Here is a 20,000-nt window from a genome sequence, read left to right on the forward strand (position 1 = left end):
CTTGAAAAATTCAGAGCTTTCGCCCGTACCCAAAAATTTCAATAAGTTTATATTAACAGCGGTAGTTTCCTTCGTGTTGTGCAGAAAAACATACACAGTCATGTTCTTTTATGGGATCTTTGTTGGCGCAAGTTAAGTATAGGCACTGATCTCTAGTGATTAGGGCTAAGCGCGGACTCGAAATGGTTAGCTTTCATAAATTGTTCTGGTGACACCATTGTAGAACATTAGTAAGATCATTTAGCACTTTTAATACACAAAACTAAGAGTCTCTCCTGATTTTGAAATGACAATACGAAAATAAAACACAGAAGGACACCGCTGGTGTCCATAAATCACGAAATACACTCGCCTTCATACGATATCCTAACCCAGAGGTTATTCTCTGCCTAAACAGTGTTGTTTATCTGCCAAAGCGGGTCAGGTATTGCCACGTAACGTCACAAAATCCTCGACATGTATATCTATGTGTCACGAAGTGTCTCACTTTATTCCAGTCATACCCCTCTTAAATACTCTGTCACAAATAGTGACGCCATTTTTTCTGTTTTGTCACAAACCTTACGTGAAGGAGAAGATACCCGGGGCCCTCTTTCAGTAAAGATTTTCGAGGGCTTCAAAGCAATTTTCATATTTGAAGTTACGCAGTGTAGCATCTTTCTTGTGACTTTTGTCACGACGTTTCGTGACAATAGCCAATAAAATGCTCGTTTGAGTTCACGTGATTACCTACAAAAAGAGACATTTTGGAAACTTTTCTCCATCTCAGCCCATTCCGTTAAACGTTTCTCCCAACGTTCAATTTTAAGCGCAAAAGTACAAAAAGAGAGATGATTTTTGAGACAAAATTATCAAATAGATTCTGTGTTGCCGTGCGCCTGTTCAGTAATAGTCAAAATGTGAAAAGAACAAAAACGTATCCCTTCGTGTGATGTTCATACGTTATCTATTACTGAACAGACGCATGCAACATGGAATCTATTTGTTTTACATAACCAATTGAATTTAAAGGTTTTTTATGAAGATGATTTTTGTGATTGTATGCGTCTGCCCTCTCTTTCCCAGCTAGCAGAGGTCTCTTTTCTTTTTGCGTTCGCTGGGCTGACGATTACGGGAAAAGAGACTTCTGCCATGGGTCGAAACTCACTGCGTTGAGCATGCGCGGCGGTTACTTAGCGACCGAATCCTCATGTGATACTTCACATGTTGTACGGGCTCACTTATAACAGTAGCGAAATTACTGTAAAGGAAAGCGCGAGACAGCGGGCCCAAGTCACTGTCAGCAAACATATCATTAAGCATGCGTTTCCTTCAATAGATCATAGGAGAGAACCAATCAAAATGCGTGCATTACTGCAATCCAGATTGTTATGAAATTCCACTTTGACATTGACCATTATGACTTACAATATGAATAACATTGTTTCAGAGTTTCACAGACATCCAAGAAATGATCTCAAAATATCGTTTACACTGGCTCAACAAAATCCTTTTATTATTTTGCGTAACAACTTTGGTGTTAGTGGGGAGACATTTTTTTCAACGAGATCCTATGGAACGGACGTCAAACAGGCAGCGAGAAAAGTTATTATCAACGGACCTCCAGCTAGGTGTGTTAATATGCTCTAATTCTATTAATGTTTAACTAAAAGACAACGAATTTCTGTAACATATGATTGAAACTTTTCCGAGATGTCCTTCTTTTCCACCTATCCCTCCCCTCTTTCCCGGAAAGAAAGAACTTGTCGGTATTCTCTGGGTAAATGATGTAGAAAGAGCAAGGAGGAAAACAGGGGAAGATACCTCTAAAAAATCCTTCTTGTTTGACGTCATTGTTCACACCTTTACTTAAAAAAAAGCTTCAAAAGTTCAAAGAACCTGACTTTTGGTTTCGGTTATCAAAGTAACACTGGCCATCGACCAATTAATTAGAGGCTAAAGTATGTATCAACGTGGGATGCGCGGTGGCCTCATTGTGGTCAGCTCGACTCCGGATCGAGTGGTCCGGGTTTGGGTCCTGGCCGGGCACATCATGTTGTGTCCTTGGGCAAGACACTTGACGCTCACGGTGCCTCTCTCCACCCTGGTGTATAAATGGGTACCGGCGAATCTAATGCTGGGGGTAACTCTGCGATGGATCCAGGAGGGGGGGGAGTAGAAATACTCCTAGTCGCTTCTTGTTACAGAAACTGGAGATAAGCGCCGTCCTGATGGGCCTTCTAGGCTCGTAGAAGACTTTACTTTAAAGTATGTATGAAAAAACAAATACAATAGACCAAATGTGTACGTTACCTAGTTCCGAGTTTGTGTGTTGTATTACAGAATATAATGTGGCATTCACATTTGAATGATACTCAAATACCTGGAACAAAACGTTTTAATCTCAAAGGGTTTGAATTGGGTACAACATTGAGTTAGGCGATTTTGTCTATTGTTTACTTTCCCGCAAAACCTGGTTTAAAAATAGACAATTTTCTGACGCTGATGGAGACTGCAATACTAGACATATTTAGTTGGAACACTTAGCGAATGGTCAGAATCATCGTGTTACAAGATCGTAGCTTATACCACGTCCCCCTTCCCCTATTCAGGAAGGGGAAAACGGCGATGGGTGTTCCAACAAATGTGACGAGTATTGTAGCCTACCAAAAATATTAAGATGCTGGTTAACTTTTGACAAGGAGTTGAGATTTCGGTTGATTCTACAGAGGCATAAACGTAACGTAAGAACCGTGCGTGTCTGGTCTTCTCGAGACAGAGGTGAGAGATGATTTCATGCAGACTGGAACGCCTAAATTGCTCTGTTGTAAACATGGCGGTTCACAGCACCAGTGAAGTCGTCTCTCTGGCCTTTCTTTGGACGAATTCCAGGACCTACCGATACAATTTGAGCAAGTTTTGAAAGCTAAAAACTTCAATCGATGCTGTATTTTGCCGGTAGGACTGGGTGGCTCCACACCCATAAGAAAATCTATGAAATGAGAATAGGGGGTCTTCCATTGTCATGGAACGGCCGAATTACCCAGAATTCCTTTTGGGCATGAAGGAGGCAAGCGGAGACTGGTCCTCATCAAATGAGGAAAAAGTAGCGAGAAGAAGATTTCTAAGCGGATACTAAGGTGTAGCCAAGGTGCGTGCTGTTAACGTAGACTTTTTATCATAGGAAATTCGGCCTGGCCTTTAGTAATTTCTTGTCAAAGAAACGGTATAATGTAAATAAGATAGTAATGAGATTTATATTTGCGATTCCCTGTCCTCTTACGTACCACTTTTAAAAGTCAAACTCTACATCTCTATGCAACAAGCGCATTCAAAATTTCCTCATATTATTGTATAAAAGTAGTTAAAGAAAGAAAAGGCTTGTCCTGCATGTATGAAAAATACGTTTTCTTTCCCGTTTTCTTCTTATGCATGATCTTCGTGGAACTTACATTCTGTCCCTCAATAAACCTAGAACAACCAGTTATGGTCTTAGTTCTTTTTCTTACGTATTAACTAAGTAAGTAGCGAAATGCGCTACCTGATTTTTCCCGTACCACTGAGTTTACTGGTTTAAAACTAATCCAGGACCGGATTTTGTACAGCGGCTTTTCGTTTTGATTAATATATCTTTAAATATTATTCAATATTTAGTTATGTATCTGTATATATTATGTATGTTAGCTGCAATGTCTCGAAGATAATATTCTGAAATTCGAGATGAAACAAAGTTTTATGCATGCATGTATGTTACCTTCGGCAGGGCGCATGCGTGCACTTTGTAATCTGCGACTCCAGTGCTTACCATATGACAGATAAAATGACTTTTCTCTTGAATATATAAGCCATCGAAATGTTACGTTAAATTTTAATGACAAGGGCGGTTTGGAGCTGTGAGTAGGCGTGGGATTTGTCACATATGGTTTAGGGGCTGACATATCTCTCCCTCAATTCCGTACCGGGAGACGAGGTCGGTAGCAGAAAGCAGCGAAGGGCCAACTGCGTCCAAAAGCGATCGCACGGGCCGAAATCCCGGGATGACTCGTTTGGTACGACGCTCCAGCGCCCCGTCTGGTACTGTATATTTTTCTCGTCTCGTCTTCAAACATTCCGTCAGCACATGCGTGCGTAAATGTTCAGCCTCTCCGATACCTACAATACTAGACATATTTAGTTGGAACACTTAGCTTACAAGATCGTAGCTTATACCACATCCCCCTTCCCCCAATTCAATGTTGTGTGAGAATTTTTCGGGCGACAACTAGTAGTTGTGGAAATCAACATTGGAGGAAGGGGGAAACGGGGATGGGTGTTCCAACAAATGTGACGAGTATTGTATTTGCTTCAAGGAAATTGGCAAATCTGTAGAGGTGTAGATCAGAAGTTAAGTCTCTTTAGAAAAGAAGTAAACTCGTTACTAAGATAAACGGAATGTCTCTTCGCATGCTTTATATTTAAACAGGTGGCCGGTTTGTCTGAACATGATGATAATCAAGGAATATGTGTTGGAGAGTTTTTAGAAGGCCAAATAATTATAAATACTATGTGGTGTGTAAAGGAACATCTTCAATATGCTGTGTACCGCATTTCCATGTAAAGTAGTTGACACTGTGTACTTTGATTAACTTAGCGTACACATAACATCGGGGGCTTTAATTATTAGCGAGACGAGAATCGAGCAAAATAAGGGTGATCTTCCTTGCACTGGTACTGATGTTGGCATTTGAAGGCGTGACAACGGTTAGCGAAGGGAGTAAAGCTAGAGAGGTGGGGTCGCTGACGTCTTGTGAGGTTCGGTTAATAATATATCGAGTGGTGCCGATGTGGAGCTGGTACCAACTCAAGAAGAATTTACATTTTTCGGGCGACTACTAGTAGTTGTGGAAATCAACATTGGAGGAAGGGGGGAAATGGGGATGGATGTTCCAACGAATGTGACGAGTATTGTGGGTCTATTTGGGTAAGTCGTAGACTTGGGTGATGGATTCTTGGGTTAACAGATTTTCCTCCAACGTTGACACAAAGCCTCTCTTGTCGAAGAGTGTCACCTGACTAAGACTGGGGTTGAAGTTGAAACCGAAAATCTGTACGGGCAAAAACCAATATTCATATTTCACTCTAAAAGTCAAAAATATCGGTCGGTCGGAAGACTATCGCGCTAAAAGGGAAAAAAAGGTTAATTATACTAAAGATGTCAAGGGAGGTGAAACCTGAAAGTTTCGGCAAGGAGATGTGTGCTCTAAGGGTGTCTGTGACACCCTGTACCCAGGGCTATCGAAGTGTCCTCTTGCCGCGTAGCCTGGCATTCCGGTATTGCATGCTCGCTCAGCGAGCTGGTTGGTGTCCATTCCCTTCAAGTGCTCAAACTATTTGATCCTTTTTTATTCAAGGAGACGGTGGATTGACGTCGACCCTTCCTTTTCTCTGATCTTGTCTCGTCTAATTTTGTTGACAGGCTTATGGAAACATCTCTTTGTAAATTTCTAGAGGAACAAAACTTGATAGACTGTATGATATGTCGGGGGCAAACTTTCATACATGGCTTCTTGTAAAATAAACTTTCCTTTATATTCATTTCTGGTTTTCTGCGGATCTCCCAGAAAATGACAGGCATTTGCTAATATATAGCGAACCTTGAATCTTATCTTATCTGAAATTTTAGGGCTATAAAATTGCAATACCAGGGTGCAGGGATGGCGCAGTGGTTAGAGCACTCGCCTCCCACCAATGTGGCCCGTTTCGATTCCCAGACTCGGCGTCATATGTGGGTTGAGTTTGTTGGTTCTCTACTCCGCACCGAGACTGAGGTCGTTCTCCGGGTACTCCGGTTTTCCTCTCTCCTCAGCAACCAAAATTTGATTTGATTTGCGTTAATTTGTTAATTTCAAGTTATAGCTTCCCCAATTAGTGCTCCAGCGCTAGGAGATTAAAGTTCCTTTCCTTTATAATTATACAGTCTCAGACTTTACGATTACCTTAACCTGACGTTTTACCGGAAATAACAAATATCAAGTGGGTGAAAGACTCTTGCAAATATCTCAGTGGCGGCTTACCGACTGACTCGGACTCTGACTGATTGAACGAACGGTCGGTCTGCTGAGAAATTGGTTCGGGATAAATCGTTTTTAACTTAATTTTCGATCATAGAGGTTTATTTGCCGTTAATAGTTTTCCCTAACAATAACAACTATTTTAAAAGTTATATCACCAAATCGGGCCAGGGCAATCAACCCAATTTTAGACCCTAATCTTATCGTAGCCAAAAGCGTTTGGGCAGCTTCTTAGAGCTTCTTAGCCGTTAAAGAAACTCAATATGATTTTTTCATTTCAACACCAGCCCGAAGCAAAGACAGACATTGTACTTCTGAAAGACTTTCTGAGGGTCTGAAGAGGACTTACCAAATGTATGATGAAGTTAAGACGTTCGTGATGTTCATTGGTTGCTCCAGGAACACAGATAAACTAACAAGCGCCTTGTTGGATGCTCATTCGGAGATACTTCTTCCTCAAAATTATGATATTATCGGGAATTGGTGGATGTTTCACCAAAACCGCCTGCAAGAACTCGCCAAGCAGAAGTATATGCTGTTTTATCATTTGCATCATCTTTCCAGTCTTCAAACTCTGTTTAGAGAGCAAGCAACTGAGACCAGTAAATTCTGGTTGTGGACTTTTAAAGGCAGTGGTATTGATTACAAGAATGTTCCTGGCGCTTGGCAAGGGACCATAAAACAAAACCTTAAGGTCGGTAAATGAACGTCCTAGGCCAATAGAAGCCATGAGATCCTTATTTTTTGATTGATTGATCGATTGATTGGTTGGACGGTTAGATGGATTGATTGATTAATGGATTGATTGATTGATTGATTGATTGATTGATTGATTGATTGACTGATTTTACAGGCTATTGGAGATTCGAGTGGACTTGTAACCTCAACAAAGCTCCTTGCCAGAAATGGAAATTTTTCAGTACTTCGAGATATTGAAAAAATGGTCGGGATTCCGGTCAAATTCGTTCACATTATCACAAATCCATTTGACGACATTGCTTCAATTGTGATAAGAACGCAATCTCAACGAGGCATAAAGGTAGGAAGTTGTCTAGAATTTTAAATCACAACACCTGAGCATCTTCCGGTGAGGAACGTGCCCAAATTTTCACAAACTGTACCAAACCAATATTCACAATAATATTGAACCTTAATTTAGAGCGATTTTCAATTGAGTGTCTACGTAATTAGCCAATTACTTTGGTTTGCATAACTTCACTCATTGATTGGTTCAAAGTTCTCGCGCCATTTTTTCAACCAATCAGAATTGAAACCAAAACCAATCGTTGCTTGCGCGTGCACATTTTCCCGCGCTTTGTGTTGGCTACGTGTGATTACTTCGAGTTTTGATTGGTTTACTGGATTGCCTCCGTCCTTTTTGATTGGCCAAAGTAATTACTTTGGTTTTTCTCCGACACTCGATTGAAACTCGCTATAAGTGACAATTGTATTTAGCGCTAAAAGGGCACCACTTGGGAAACTGTACAGAAATCAAATTGAAATCAAATCAACTCAAATCGTAGGTTGGTTTTATGAAGAGAGCGGGAAATCGGATTACCTGCGGAGAAAACATGTCGGCCTTAGAGAAGGGAAGCATCAAACTCAATCCAGTGTGACGCCAAGTGCCAGAATCGAATCTGCACCTCAGTGACGAGAGGAGAGTGCTCTCACCTCTACGCCAACTAGTGAATTCAACAGTCGAAATAGTCGTGGAGAATTTTTGGACAATTATCTTTACTTGTAAGACCTATGATTTATCCACCAGATAGTGATTTATCCAGCGGATAGCGCTATTCATCGTTTGAACAACTGGGACCTGGGGAACGGGGTCAGGGTTATTAGCGGTTGCTACTGCTGGGAGGGGGGGGAGGGTGGTGGCCAGGCGACTCCCCACAGTAGCGAAGAACTCGTTCATGAGATTTGCTTTTTCACAGTCCTCGACTGCAATACCCCCGTCGTCCCGTCTTCGTGGTCCAATAAGTTTCTTGACCTTCAGTCCTTTTTACTGGTCATCAGATTCCAGTAGGCATTGGTGGATGTAATTTCACTTAAATGGTCTTTGAAATACGTCGTCTTAGTCTCAAAGCGAACATACTCTATTAGCCTTCGATAGAATGTAGCCATGCTACCTGCGGGCTATCATGATTTAATCTCTGTGTATTTATATTCTTTGTCAAAACAAAGTAATTCCACAAGCAAATGTTTCTTCAATTCCGGCATTCGAATTACTCAAATCATTTCCGGCTCAATTCCCAATTAAGTGCTTTTAAGCACTTAATTTAAAAATATATATTTTGCAAGAGATTCTATTACGTCACTATGCACTTCTTAGTTGTGCAAGTGATTTTAACACCACCTTGACGTCAATATTTTGATTTCTTCGAAGGTCAACGACCCCATTGCAGTCAATGATGCCCTGAAGAATGTCTTCGCATTACTCGATACCAATGAGCAAGTCCGGCAGATTTATGGCGACCGAGTGTTGGATGTTTACATCAACGATTTAATGTTGAGACAGAAGGAGACTTTGAAGAATATATGCTCATTTTTAGAAATCCATTGTGACGATTTCTACTTCAAAGTAATTGAAAAGGTGTTTACGGAAGGTTATGATTTGAGGCCCAGAGACCTAGTAGAATGGAAAACGGAAGACAAGAACTGGATTGAAACGAAAATGAAAAAGTTTGATTTCCTTCAGCCATTGTCGTTTGAGTCCAGTTATTAGACATTTTAAGTTCACCTTATGCGAGTCACGAGTTAAATTCTTTCGTGATGTTTAACAAGTGTCTATCCAAGTCAAGTGAATTTCTAGCCGATACTTGGAAAAGTCAATTGGATAATTCAACACTGATGAATTATTGGATTAATATTAATATATTAGGCTTAGCATGAAATGGACAAAGTTGTTATTCAACGGACCAAAGGTCGATACAGAAAGCGCTCATCATCCTCTATATCACGTGACAAGTCACCTGCTGCAATGCTGACATTTCAAATAATTCAGCGGTCTCTGTTACAGCCCACAGCAAATTCTCCTGAAAAAGGCATTAGCGTTGGATCTGATTGCACCATGATTTTACTTGTTGCTGATATCAGTTGTGCTAGACATTTATACAGATACGTTTGGGAGAAGTTATCTTCGCTCTTATCTAAAAAAATTAAGCATGTGTCTCTTACATACATCTGAAAAATTCAGCCGGTGGCTTCAACCCCGGGATTCAAACCCAATGACTTCTACGATGCCGGTACAATGCTCTACAAACTGAGCTATGAAACCACTCAGCTGGGAGCAGGAATTTTCAATTTTTCGGGTAAATTGCTATCAAAGTGCGAGGATTACTTCTACCTTCCGTACTTCTAATATATACAATCATTTCATTCACAGACCCGTTTTTCTGCAACCGGGCTTTTCAATTTTTGTTAAGCTTATCATTAAGAATTGTAGAATATAAAGTTGCTATCACTTTCGTTCCTTTACCAATCTTTCAACGCTTGTCAAACATACACATATGTTAGCTTTAAGTTTTTTTCCAATCCCTCTCCTGATCAACGTTCCGAAAGTTTTTCTTTTAAAACCAATACTGTCGATATGTCCGATTTCTTCTAATTTTTTCTCTGTTTATTTTGTCGCGACAAAGGACAACAACATCTTCTACTTCTTGCACGTTCTCCCAGGCAAAACAACAACGAATATCACAGGCCAACGCAACGAAGCCATTGGGAGGTCCGATCGACATCATTGAACAAGGGCACCCAATAAGCGAATTAAGCCAAAAGCCTTTGAGAGATATTTCTAGTCTCCTTTCCGTATAAAGACTGTCAAAAGAGGTGTTCTTACAACCTATAATAATTTGATCTGTTTGGATATCTCAGCTGAGAATTGAAGTCTCCGAAAATTTTGGAAATTATATCGTCATTTCAGAAATTGCTAGCTGAACGTTATATTCTAAGAACTTCCAACCGAACCATTTTCTCATCCGAAGCTGCTAGGTGACCTTTTTTAAGTGCCAAAAATTGCAAAAGTACGCCTTCCGAAAATGTAACAAACTACTTTTCGCTGGCTGCGAATATTTTAGGTGATGCTTATTTAGTAAAGAAATCCATAGCTGTTTGGTAACGTAGAACCAAACTTCTTAAAACCGTTTGACTCTCCCGACTGACACACATTTCAGCAAAGATTATCGTTGGGGACCCCTGATTGGTCCATAAAAGAAAAAGAGGATGTTACACATGGCCTCGCGGAGCTGTTACGAAATTTCTTTTGGAGTGTTGAAAAATATTTCACGAGTGAGCGCGCGAAAACTCACTTGGTATTTCATTGGTGTTTACATATAAACTCTTTTTATTCGTGATCTTCAGCCATTCTTGAATGAATACATTAGCAGCGAAAAGCTGTATCTTTATTAATATGTTTTACATGTGTATTAGGTATAGTGAATATCAGACTCACGTCTCATCAGTGTCCGTTGTTAGCAGCTATTAGAGTGATCAGTAACCTTGTTTTTCCACCGAAACAAAAGGGTTTCCACGTTACGTCATCCCCACCATGTTGGTGGTGAAAACAAAAGATCTTTTGTTCGTCCACCAGCTGACTGTACATTGCAACAAGGTTATCTGTATCCCTAGAAATTGGTTGCAAACACCTATTATCTTCCACATCCTTCATAAATTTAATGGAAATTTGTCTGGGTTTGTTGGTAATAAGTGTCGAATGTGGTTACTGAATTAAAAAGGCCTTTTCTAACCGGATCCCAAGCTTGCGCAGAGGATTATGAAAATATTAATCATGATTTCAATTTCAAGTATTTTCTCGCTGGGTGGTAAGAATTTAAAATTGTCTCAGCTAGCACGTGAACGCCATCGAGAGAGCGGGAGAGAATCGCAAAACTTGATTTTCTCGTTCAAGGGCAGATAATTAGTTTAGCTGGTCAAGTGTTTCCTCCGGAATTAGTATCATGCGATTTGCCAAACAACCGAGATTGAAACAAACCAAAGCGTCGAGATCGCTTATGTACGTGTAAATCCTTGCCCATACGAACCCCACGGATGCGTTGGCGTTTGTCGGGCACAACTCTAAGCCCAAGTGGCATGGGTGTGGACTATGAACGCTCGGGGGCCAACTCACCAGCAGGATGCTCATATAGGAGACAGGGGTGATGACATTTTTGTTGCTCAATATAGTACTGAAAAAGGATACCCCAGCTGCTCAAAGACTTCAAACATTCCACGAAAGACAGAAATGGATTTATCAACTTAGATGATATATATGGTAAATGTGACCACCGAACGGAAATTAGAAAGCTAACATTTCGAGAGTAAGCCTGATTCGTCAGAGCGAACTTCGCATGCTAACGGTCAGGGAGCTGAACTCAGTTGATAAACCCGTTTTTGTCATTCTACTTCCCCACCGACGTGGCAACACAACAGTTTCTCTAGAGACTAATTATAACTGAACCCCATTATTTAAATTATGAAGGAGTTGGTTGCGCCTTTGTCCTTTTTTCCTTTTTCTCTGTCGCCAGAGAGTAACTGAGTCTGGACCAAGACTAGTACTGTCACAGTGATAAGAAAGCCACTTGTTCGCCACTTCCTGGAAATGTTTTGTCTTTTTGAGGCTACGCGAAGTGAGCTCCTCAAGACCTAAGTAAATTATAATATGCACCCAGTGATGCTTAGTCACTGCTGTATGTTGTCGAGAACCTTCTCAAAAAGAGAAAGGTAAAAAAATGAAGGTTTCTCGTCTTTGAGTGTGTATATTTTACAAGCGAGGTTGAAAAACTGGTGAAGGCGCACAACTCGCTTGTATTTCGTTGTTTGTGGGACGAGCTAGCAGGCAAGAATGAAGCTTGGAGACAGCAAGATGAAAATCAAATCTGAATTTTACATTGCGCTCGCGCATTGCATAGATTCTGCCTTGAAGTAGCTTTGGTCTTATCGTATTTTTCTAGCGACTCGATCGATGATGGATTTAATAATAAACAAGCAAAGTTCGATTGCATTTTTTTACCTCATGCAGGCTGAGACGTTGTCGCAAATTCACTTGCACTGTATAGGTAACTTGTCATTTTACCGATTTGTAACTGTTTTTAAGAGCTCTTCTGAAGAGAATCTTAACCTAAGAGAGCTCGTGTGGTGTCGAGTGATAAGTTTATATGTGTGCCGCTTCTGTATATACAATGGCAGATGTTTGCAAGTTGACAGCCAAAAGCATTTGAACACCACGTGAAAAAAGGCGACATAAATCACAACAAAATGTCGAACAATGACATATATTTCGTTTAAACGAAAAAACATGATAAAAATATCAGTATCTAATTACTACGTTTCTGTTAAACGGTCCTCGAATTCGACATTTGCCATGTAATGAAATTAACGTCGACGTCATTTATGGTACTGATGTGCCCTGAGACCTTATGCAGGACAACATTCAGGCTCAGCCCATGAAAGCCGCTGCCAGAATTCACTTTTCATTCGCATTTAACTTCTTTGGTTCGTTTACTTTGCTTTGACAGTTCGAACATTAAATTCTAATTGCATGGTGACATGTTTATTTAAATTATTTTAAAACCCCTGTGTGTCAGATCGGACCAAAAACACTGAGGCCTGTCATTTTGTTTGCTCACGAAAAAAGTTATCATCAAGGTTTTTAATACGTCAAGTCGAGGTATTTTTGAACGCTCGCCAAGCCAATAAAAGCTTGGTGTACTGGACGACTCTGCATAACATACTCAGCACATTCAGATAACAGAAAAAAGAAGATTACGGACTTTATCTGTGGTAAGTCTCTAGTTGATACGTTTTCATGGTTACTAAAAACACAGAACTTAATTAAAACAACTTGCGCAAAAGTGAACTTATAGCCCTTCAGGACCTGCTGCAATTAAAGCTTAATCCGGCTTCAGTCTTGCGTAATTTTAACTTCCTTTACCACTCCGAAAAAAGGGAATCGGGAGAATCAATACCTTTCCTTCTTTCAGTATTTTCATCTTTCCTTGCAAAGGATGAAAAAAAAAAAATTTCGCCCTTCTTTGGTTCATATCTTGAGACTGAACATTGCATGTAGTTAGAGCAAAACAATTGCTTGCTAAGGCTTGTGGTCGAGCCTGAACCGCACACAGTTTTGCCCAATTCACATGTTATAGCGATATTTCATCCTTGGACTTTTTGCGCTACTAGTTTTGTTTTCTCCTCGGTCTCGCTGCTTAATTTTTTGTTTCTGAATTTTTTTGGCAATGGAAGTTTCATTTTTTCGTCTTTGCAAACAAACCTGCGATTGTTTAACTTTGCTTACGTAAAGAAACAAGCCATTTTTTGCACAACCTCTATCAGAAGCAAACAATGATCTTTTGTTAAGAAAATGTTGAAACCACCATCACACTTCGTAAGAAAATTGACCCTTTATTCTAAAAGAAAAACGTTCCATCACGACAGTCACACGTGCAAAAGTGGACTGCAGACTTTACTAGACACTGTGAATCTGCGTGATTGTTGCAATGAAACGTTTTACCTTACGCTTAGTTGCGTAGGAAAATTAATGACCTTGGAATGATGATATTCTTTGTTTTCTCACCATTTGCATCTCAAAGAGTGGATTTTTTCCCTCGAATACAATGAAATAATAAGTGAAAAAATTCCACATGAGAACAGTGCGCAGCTGGCGGTTCCGCTGTTGTTGCGGAAAACGAGAGATTTCGAGCGGGTGCGAGAAGGCTGGGGACGTGCTAAGAGTTATAATTCCATGTCCAAGTACACTAAAGAAAAAATCCCACAATAATTCCTTATGCAATACAGTACTCAACGTAACCTGCCAACACTACCTATTACTATCAGTTACTTTATATAATCTCAAATGATTAATCGTAACTTTACGTTACTCCCAATCACTAGCTGTCATCCAACGTTGTTAGGCATTACTGTACGTCGATCTACATTACTACACATAACTACCCGTCATTACATGTTACCGTACTACTCGTCACTAGAGGTCACTACACATCACTACCCGTTACTACACGTTACTAGCAGTCACTACTCGTCACTAGACGTTACTACACATCACTACCCGTTGCTACACGTTACTAAACTACCCGTCACTACCCGTTACTACACGTTACTACGTTACTAAACCGTAACACGTCCCTAACACCTCCGTTCCCATTCAGACACAGTTGTAACAAATGTCGACGAGTTCAACTTTTTTTAGTTGATTCCCCCGTTCTTATTTTGTAAAGGGAAATAGGGGGTATTTCGAACTATTTAGAGACTTCAGAGCACTCGACACCGTTTTACATCCTTTGCTCTTTTCCTTGAAATCCGTCCCGCTAGGCTTGTCTGACAAGACAAAACCGACAAGGCCCAATAATAACGGATAGAGACAAATTTCAAAAAACCGAATTTTCTGAAAAACTGTCCTACAGCTTTTGTTGAATTTTAAGTGTTTTAGGGATTATTACTGGGTTGCCGTATGGCAATCCAGTCGGAAAATGGGTAGATTATTTTTTTTAATTTTTTTTCCGTGTCGGTAAAAGTCTTGCCTGTCACTCCCCTGCTAAGTGGTGTCTTTGTGCATAGAGCCTTCTGCTCGTATTTTCTTAGGATAGAGAGGGTAGTGGAAATGCGTAGACTTCTCTGGTGGACACAGTAGAATGATAAACTTAACCTGCAATGGCGTCGAAAGTCATGTAACGCGAATGGCGTTTTAGTGGATTTTTAAACAAAATATACCCTTATGGAGCTCAATAATGGAAAGTCAGTTGGATAAACTAGGCAGGCGGAGAAAACAAATACCTGGAATCGTAAAAGCGACGACTAATGGACTTCGACAACAATCTATCGCCCGTCGAGCGGAAATTAAAGTGAGCTGTATTTACCTGAAGTACATAGTAATTTGACACGATTGAGTTTCTTGTCTTCACGCACGCAATGAAATAGGAAGAGGTGTTCGCCTCTAAGAGCAAATATGTTGTTTGTTTCAATAAATTTTTCGCTGGAAAAGGATTCTGTGGTATTTTCTGCCTTTGTGAATTATAATATCATTTTATGTATTGAATTTTCGAGCTTAAGGTTGAAATGTGATATGGGACAAGTTTTTTAGTTTTGCTCTGTAAAGCAGGAAGGGTTCACAGGCCTGTTGGAAGCGTGCTTGAGTTTCAACAAAATGAGCCCCAAAATCAGTGAAAAATTGTGACGCAGATGAATAATAAAGTAGCTGCTATTTCCAAAATGATGGAATTACCTGGTGATAAATAACGTCGTACGCGTCTTGGAGAGTAAATTTTGACCTTGCATAAACAAGAGTTGGGCGATTGTGATCTTTGTTTAAGTTCGCTCATTTCATTGTCAAACTTTATAACACTTGACAGAAAAAGAATCTTACAAAAACCCGGTATCTTGCCATCATTTGACACAGATACTTCACTGTTTGACGAGTAAACATGCCGCGGTAACTTAATCACGGCGCCCGCTGAATTCCGGCATGTCACTTTCGATTTTGCGATTTATTTGAACGTGGCAAAAAGCTCCCAAAATGTTTGTCGCTAATCGTAACTTTTTATATTCTATATTCATGGTTCAAAATTAATGTTGTTTTCATGTCGTAAATATTTTATTCTCGATCGACCGTCCGGGAAACTTCCTTCTGCTCTTTCTAAAAACTGTGTATCAATAGTTATTTGCTTTTGCATAAATATTTGTTTTGCATAAAGCAAGCTAACAAAATCTGTACTTTGCTGAGTTCGCATTTGTTAGCGATAATAGTATTTTCGGTCAGATGCTTGTGTTTTATGAGGGGTTTATTGCTTTGGTCTCCCATCCTGACACTAAGCCCGCCCGAAAGGGCTTAACTTCAGTGAACTTTAGTATTACAAAGCAGTCAGATGCTCAGAGGGCACACTTGTGGTGAAAAGAAGTTGTGAGGGAACTTGAAAATTATCAACATGTCAGCCCAGAAGCCAATGTTTCTCGCTTCTCTTTTATTTGTTATTCTTCGGAGACTGGAATGCTGTATTTCAATACCACACAATTCAGTGCCTTCTGAGTTTCTGTAACACGTACCACAGGCAACCCAGTATATGCTTCACGGAAGCATCTCGTTTCTAAGATTATCTGGTTATCTTTCACCATCCCGTTTCGTCAAAAAAGAGAAAATATGTTGATTTAAAGCGCGAAAGGAATGCCTTACATCGTTGCCATAGTAACGTTCTTTTAAAGGAAAATGTGATTTGAGAATTGAGACTTTTGTACCGTACAAAAGGGATTTTCCCCTTTGAAAAGATATGAATGGTGGCTCTTTGAATTCAAATTTGCCGCAGAGAAGGCTTGTTTTGTATCAAGTGCCAATTTTTTAATAAAACATGTTTAAGGTTTGGCACTGCCGGGCGATACTGTGTCACAAAAGAGCAAGATATCTTTAAGAATTTCATTCCTTTGCTTCAGCGCTGATTCCCTTTCTGTGAATTAGATGTCTGATAGGAGTGTTTCAATCAGACGTGATTTGGATTTGTAAATGTTCTCTTCAAGAGTTGATCTTGAAGAATTAGTGCGTAGAAGTCTTAAGGGCTTTGCCCTTCATGAATCCTTTTTTGACACCTAATGAGTGTACTGAAAGGTTTCAGTCTGCTTGAAGTGTGTTTTTTATGTCCACAATGGATTGTGATTTTTGAAAGCTTTCGCTTTTGTATACAACGGTGTCTAGAAATGTGGCTTCAGTGTTTGAGATCTCAGTCATAAATTTGATCGTAGGGTGGTGTGAGTTTGATTGTGTGATAAACTTGTCTATATCCCGTTTGCTGGCATCCCACAAGGAAAACATTTCGTCAATGTATAGTTTCCAAATCATTGGCTTTATGACGCTTTCGCTGAGACTGTGTCTCAAGATCGGCCATAAAGATATTTGCAAAGGCAAAGGCCATTTTAGTACCAATTTTGTGTAACCATAGTTTGAGATTGATTGAAGGGTCACTAAGTTTTTGTGAAAGTCATATGCTTTGGCAATAGTGTTATTTACAGTCCTCCCGAACATTCTAGAAAAAAAGCATCGTTTCACTTCCATCGACTCGAAAACGTTTATTGTTGTGGTAAGTCATTTGGAGTACGTTCGCAAAAGTCGCGTATGCAAACGGCAGAGCCAAATAGAACTTGATGCTGCCACAATCGGGGAATCAGCCGAGCTTGACAAGGAAATTCGACATTGTTTACAGAGCCTCACTAGCGAAGGATTCGGATTACGACGCTTCAGTAGGAGTCGTATTCAGAAGCGCAGAGAGATACAACCCAGTGAAAATCAAACTGTCGGAGACAGAAGGAGAATACCGATTCCGCCCGGCATTACTAAACAACGAAACAGCTAAACGGCGAAACAAAGCAGCAAAACACCATGTATGACCCTAATTCTTTTTGTACCTACATACTTTTTATAAATTTGAAAGACAAACGTTCTAAGTTAACAGAAGCTAACATGCGAAAAACGAAAAACACTTTACCGTCCGGAAGCAGAGATATAAACGAGTAAGGCTGTAGAATCAGAAAAAATGAGGGAGTTACCAGATGAACATTTACGCATTCGTCATCCGCTCATTCGAGTCCTAGCGCGAGTCGCGCTTCAGGCCAACACAAACGGAGTTAATTAGTGACTATTAAACCGTTGGTGCAAAAGTTTCGTAGTTTTCGTGATTTGAAGATCTCTGTTTATATTCCATATATATTTATATATAGAATGTAATATTCCAGTTAAGCATCAAACAGTGCTCTACAATTATTCTATAGGAGCTTGATTATATCACGGAAACGGTTGGTCTTCCATTAGGTTTATTTAAACTCTACAGTTCTGTTTCGTGAGGGCACAAGTGCCCTCACTCTTCGGGAGTTTTCAAACGGAATTACATAATTCCGTTAGAAAACTCTCGAAGACTTGTGCCCTCACGAAACAGAACTGTAGAGTTTAAATAAAACTGAATGATATATATATATATTAGAATAAAGGTGGGTGAAATCACGGTATTTGATTATTTCCGGTTACCCATTTTGAATCATGCATGAGGTGACGAGCGCAGCATTTAGAATTGCGTGTGTGGGTTACGCGCGCGCTCAGCTGACCCTAACCCATAGTGGTTGAGCTTGTTAAGTAAATTTTTGCGGGTTTTTGTGAAAGTTTTCATATGCTTTGGCAATAGTGTTATTTACAGTCCTCTCGAACATTCTAGGAAAAAAAGCATCGTTTCACTTCCATCGACTCGAAAACGTTTATTGTTGTGGTAAATCCTCTGGAGTACATTCGCAAAAGTCGCGAATGCAAACGACAGAGCCAAATAGAACTTGATGCTGCCACAATCGGGGAATCAGCCGAGCTTGACAAAGAAATTCGACATTGTTTACGGAACCACTGAACAATGGTTAATCAAGCCTTTTTGCAGGGATGGCGCAGTGGTGAGAGCACTCGCCTCCCACCAATGTGGCCCGCGTTCGATTCCTCGACTCGGCGTCATATGTGGGTCGAGTTTGTTGGTTCTCTTCTCTGCACCGAGAGGTTTTCTCCGGGTACTCCCGGTTTCCCCTCTCCTCAAAAACCAACATTTGACTTGATTTGCGTTGATTGTTTCTTTCACTTTACAGTGTCCCCAATTAGTACTCCGGCGCTAAATCGACTAGACACTTAAATAAAGTTCCTTTCCTTTCCTCTCCTTTTTCACTAGCGAAGGATTCGGATTTCGCTTCAGTAGGAGTCGTATTCAGAAGTGCAGAGAGATACAACCCAGTGAAAATCAAACTGTCGGAGTCAGAAGAAGAATACCGATTCCGCCCGGCATTACTAAACGACGAAACAGCTAAACGGCGAAACAAAGCAGCAAAACACCATGTGTAACCCTAATTCTTTTTGTACCTACATACTTTTTTTTTTAATTTGAAAGACAAACGTTTTAAGTTAACAGAAGCTAACATGCGAAAAACGAAAAACACTTTACCGTCTGGAAGCAGAGATATAAACGAGTAAAGCTGTAGAATCAGAAAAAATGAGGGAGTTACCAGATGAACATTTACGCATTCGTCATCCGCTCATTAGAATCCTAGCGCGAGTCGCGCTTCAGGCCAACACAAACGGAGTTAATAATTAGTGACTATTAAACCGTTGGTGCAAAAGTTTCGTAGTTTTCGTGATTTGAAGATCTCTGTTTATATTCCAAATATATATATATGTATATATATATAGAATGTAATATTCCAGTTAAGCATCAAACAGTGCTCTACAATTATTCTATAGGAGCTTGATTATATCACGGAAACGGTTGGTCTTCCATTAGGTTTATTTAAACTCTACGGTTCTGTTTCGTGAGGGCACAAGTGCCCTCACTCTTCGGGAGTTTTCAAACGGAATTACATAATTCCGTTAGAAAACTCCCGAAGAGTGAGGGCACTTGTGCCCTCACGAAACAGAACTGTAGAGTTTAAATAAACCGAATGATATATATATATATATATATATTAGAATAAAGGTGGGTGAAATCACGGTATTTGATTATTTCCGGTTACCCATTTTGAATCATGAGCTGACGAGCGCAGCATTTAGAATTGCGTGTGTGGGTTACGCGTGCGCTCAGCTGACCCTAACCCAAAGTGGTTGAGCTTGCTAAGTAAAATTTCGCGATCAACTGTGTCAAAGACTTTTTTAATATCTAAATACTCCACAAGAAAGTAATCGCTGATGATGTTAGTTTGAATGTCATTGATAATGTCCAATATTGCATGTTGGGTCGAATGTCCCTTATGGAAACCGTACTGGGACGGATATAATAAATTATACGAAATATGCTGAAATTTGCATAATGACTATAAGAAATGTTGGACACTGACTTGTTTGAACGTCAAACGACATTCTCAAAAAACTTGGTAAAGACGTTTCGACCGAAAACCTTCGGTCATCCTCGGTTTGAATTTGACAAAAAAGCGACAGCTTCTTTCAACGGTTCATATTTGCGT

At 40.0% G+C, this 20,000-nt stretch overlaps 2 protein-coding genes across 3 annotated transcripts in view; both read left to right on the forward strand.

Annotated features, from left to right (window-relative positions):
• The window catches only part of LOC137979982 (uncharacterized), a 9,925-nt gene extending 428 nt beyond the window's left edge, over positions 1-9,497 (forward strand). For both annotated transcript variants that reach the window (XM_068827306.1, XM_068827310.1), the window contains exons 2-5: positions 1,430-1,610; positions 6,317-6,723; positions 6,883-7,068; positions 8,416-9,497. In XM_068827306.1, the coding sequence (XP_068683407.1) occupies positions 1,451-1,610; positions 6,317-6,723; positions 6,883-7,068; positions 8,416-8,754 (1,092 nt within the window). In that variant the 5' untranslated portion in view covers positions 1,430-1,450 and the 3' untranslated portion in view covers positions 8,755-9,497. The remainder of the gene's footprint in view (positions 1-1,429; positions 1,611-6,316; positions 6,724-6,882; positions 7,069-8,415) is intronic.
• Positions 9,498-12,660: 3,163 nt separating this feature from the next.
• LOC138003801 (aquaporin-7-like) overlaps positions 12,661-20,000 on the forward strand; it is a 27,910-nt gene continuing 20,570 nt past the window's right edge. The window contains exon 1 of the mRNA XM_068850046.1: positions 12,661-12,806. The gene's annotated coding sequence lies outside the window, so the exon portion shown is untranslated. The remainder of the gene's footprint in view (positions 12,807-20,000) is intronic.

This window comes from Montipora foliosa, chromosome 1 (genome assembly GCF_036669935.1).
Source record: "Montipora foliosa isolate CH-2021 chromosome 1, ASM3666993v2, whole genome shotgun sequence".
In the NCBI taxonomy this organism is placed as follows: domain Eukaryota; kingdom Metazoa; phylum Cnidaria; class Anthozoa; order Scleractinia; family Acroporidae; genus Montipora; species Montipora foliosa.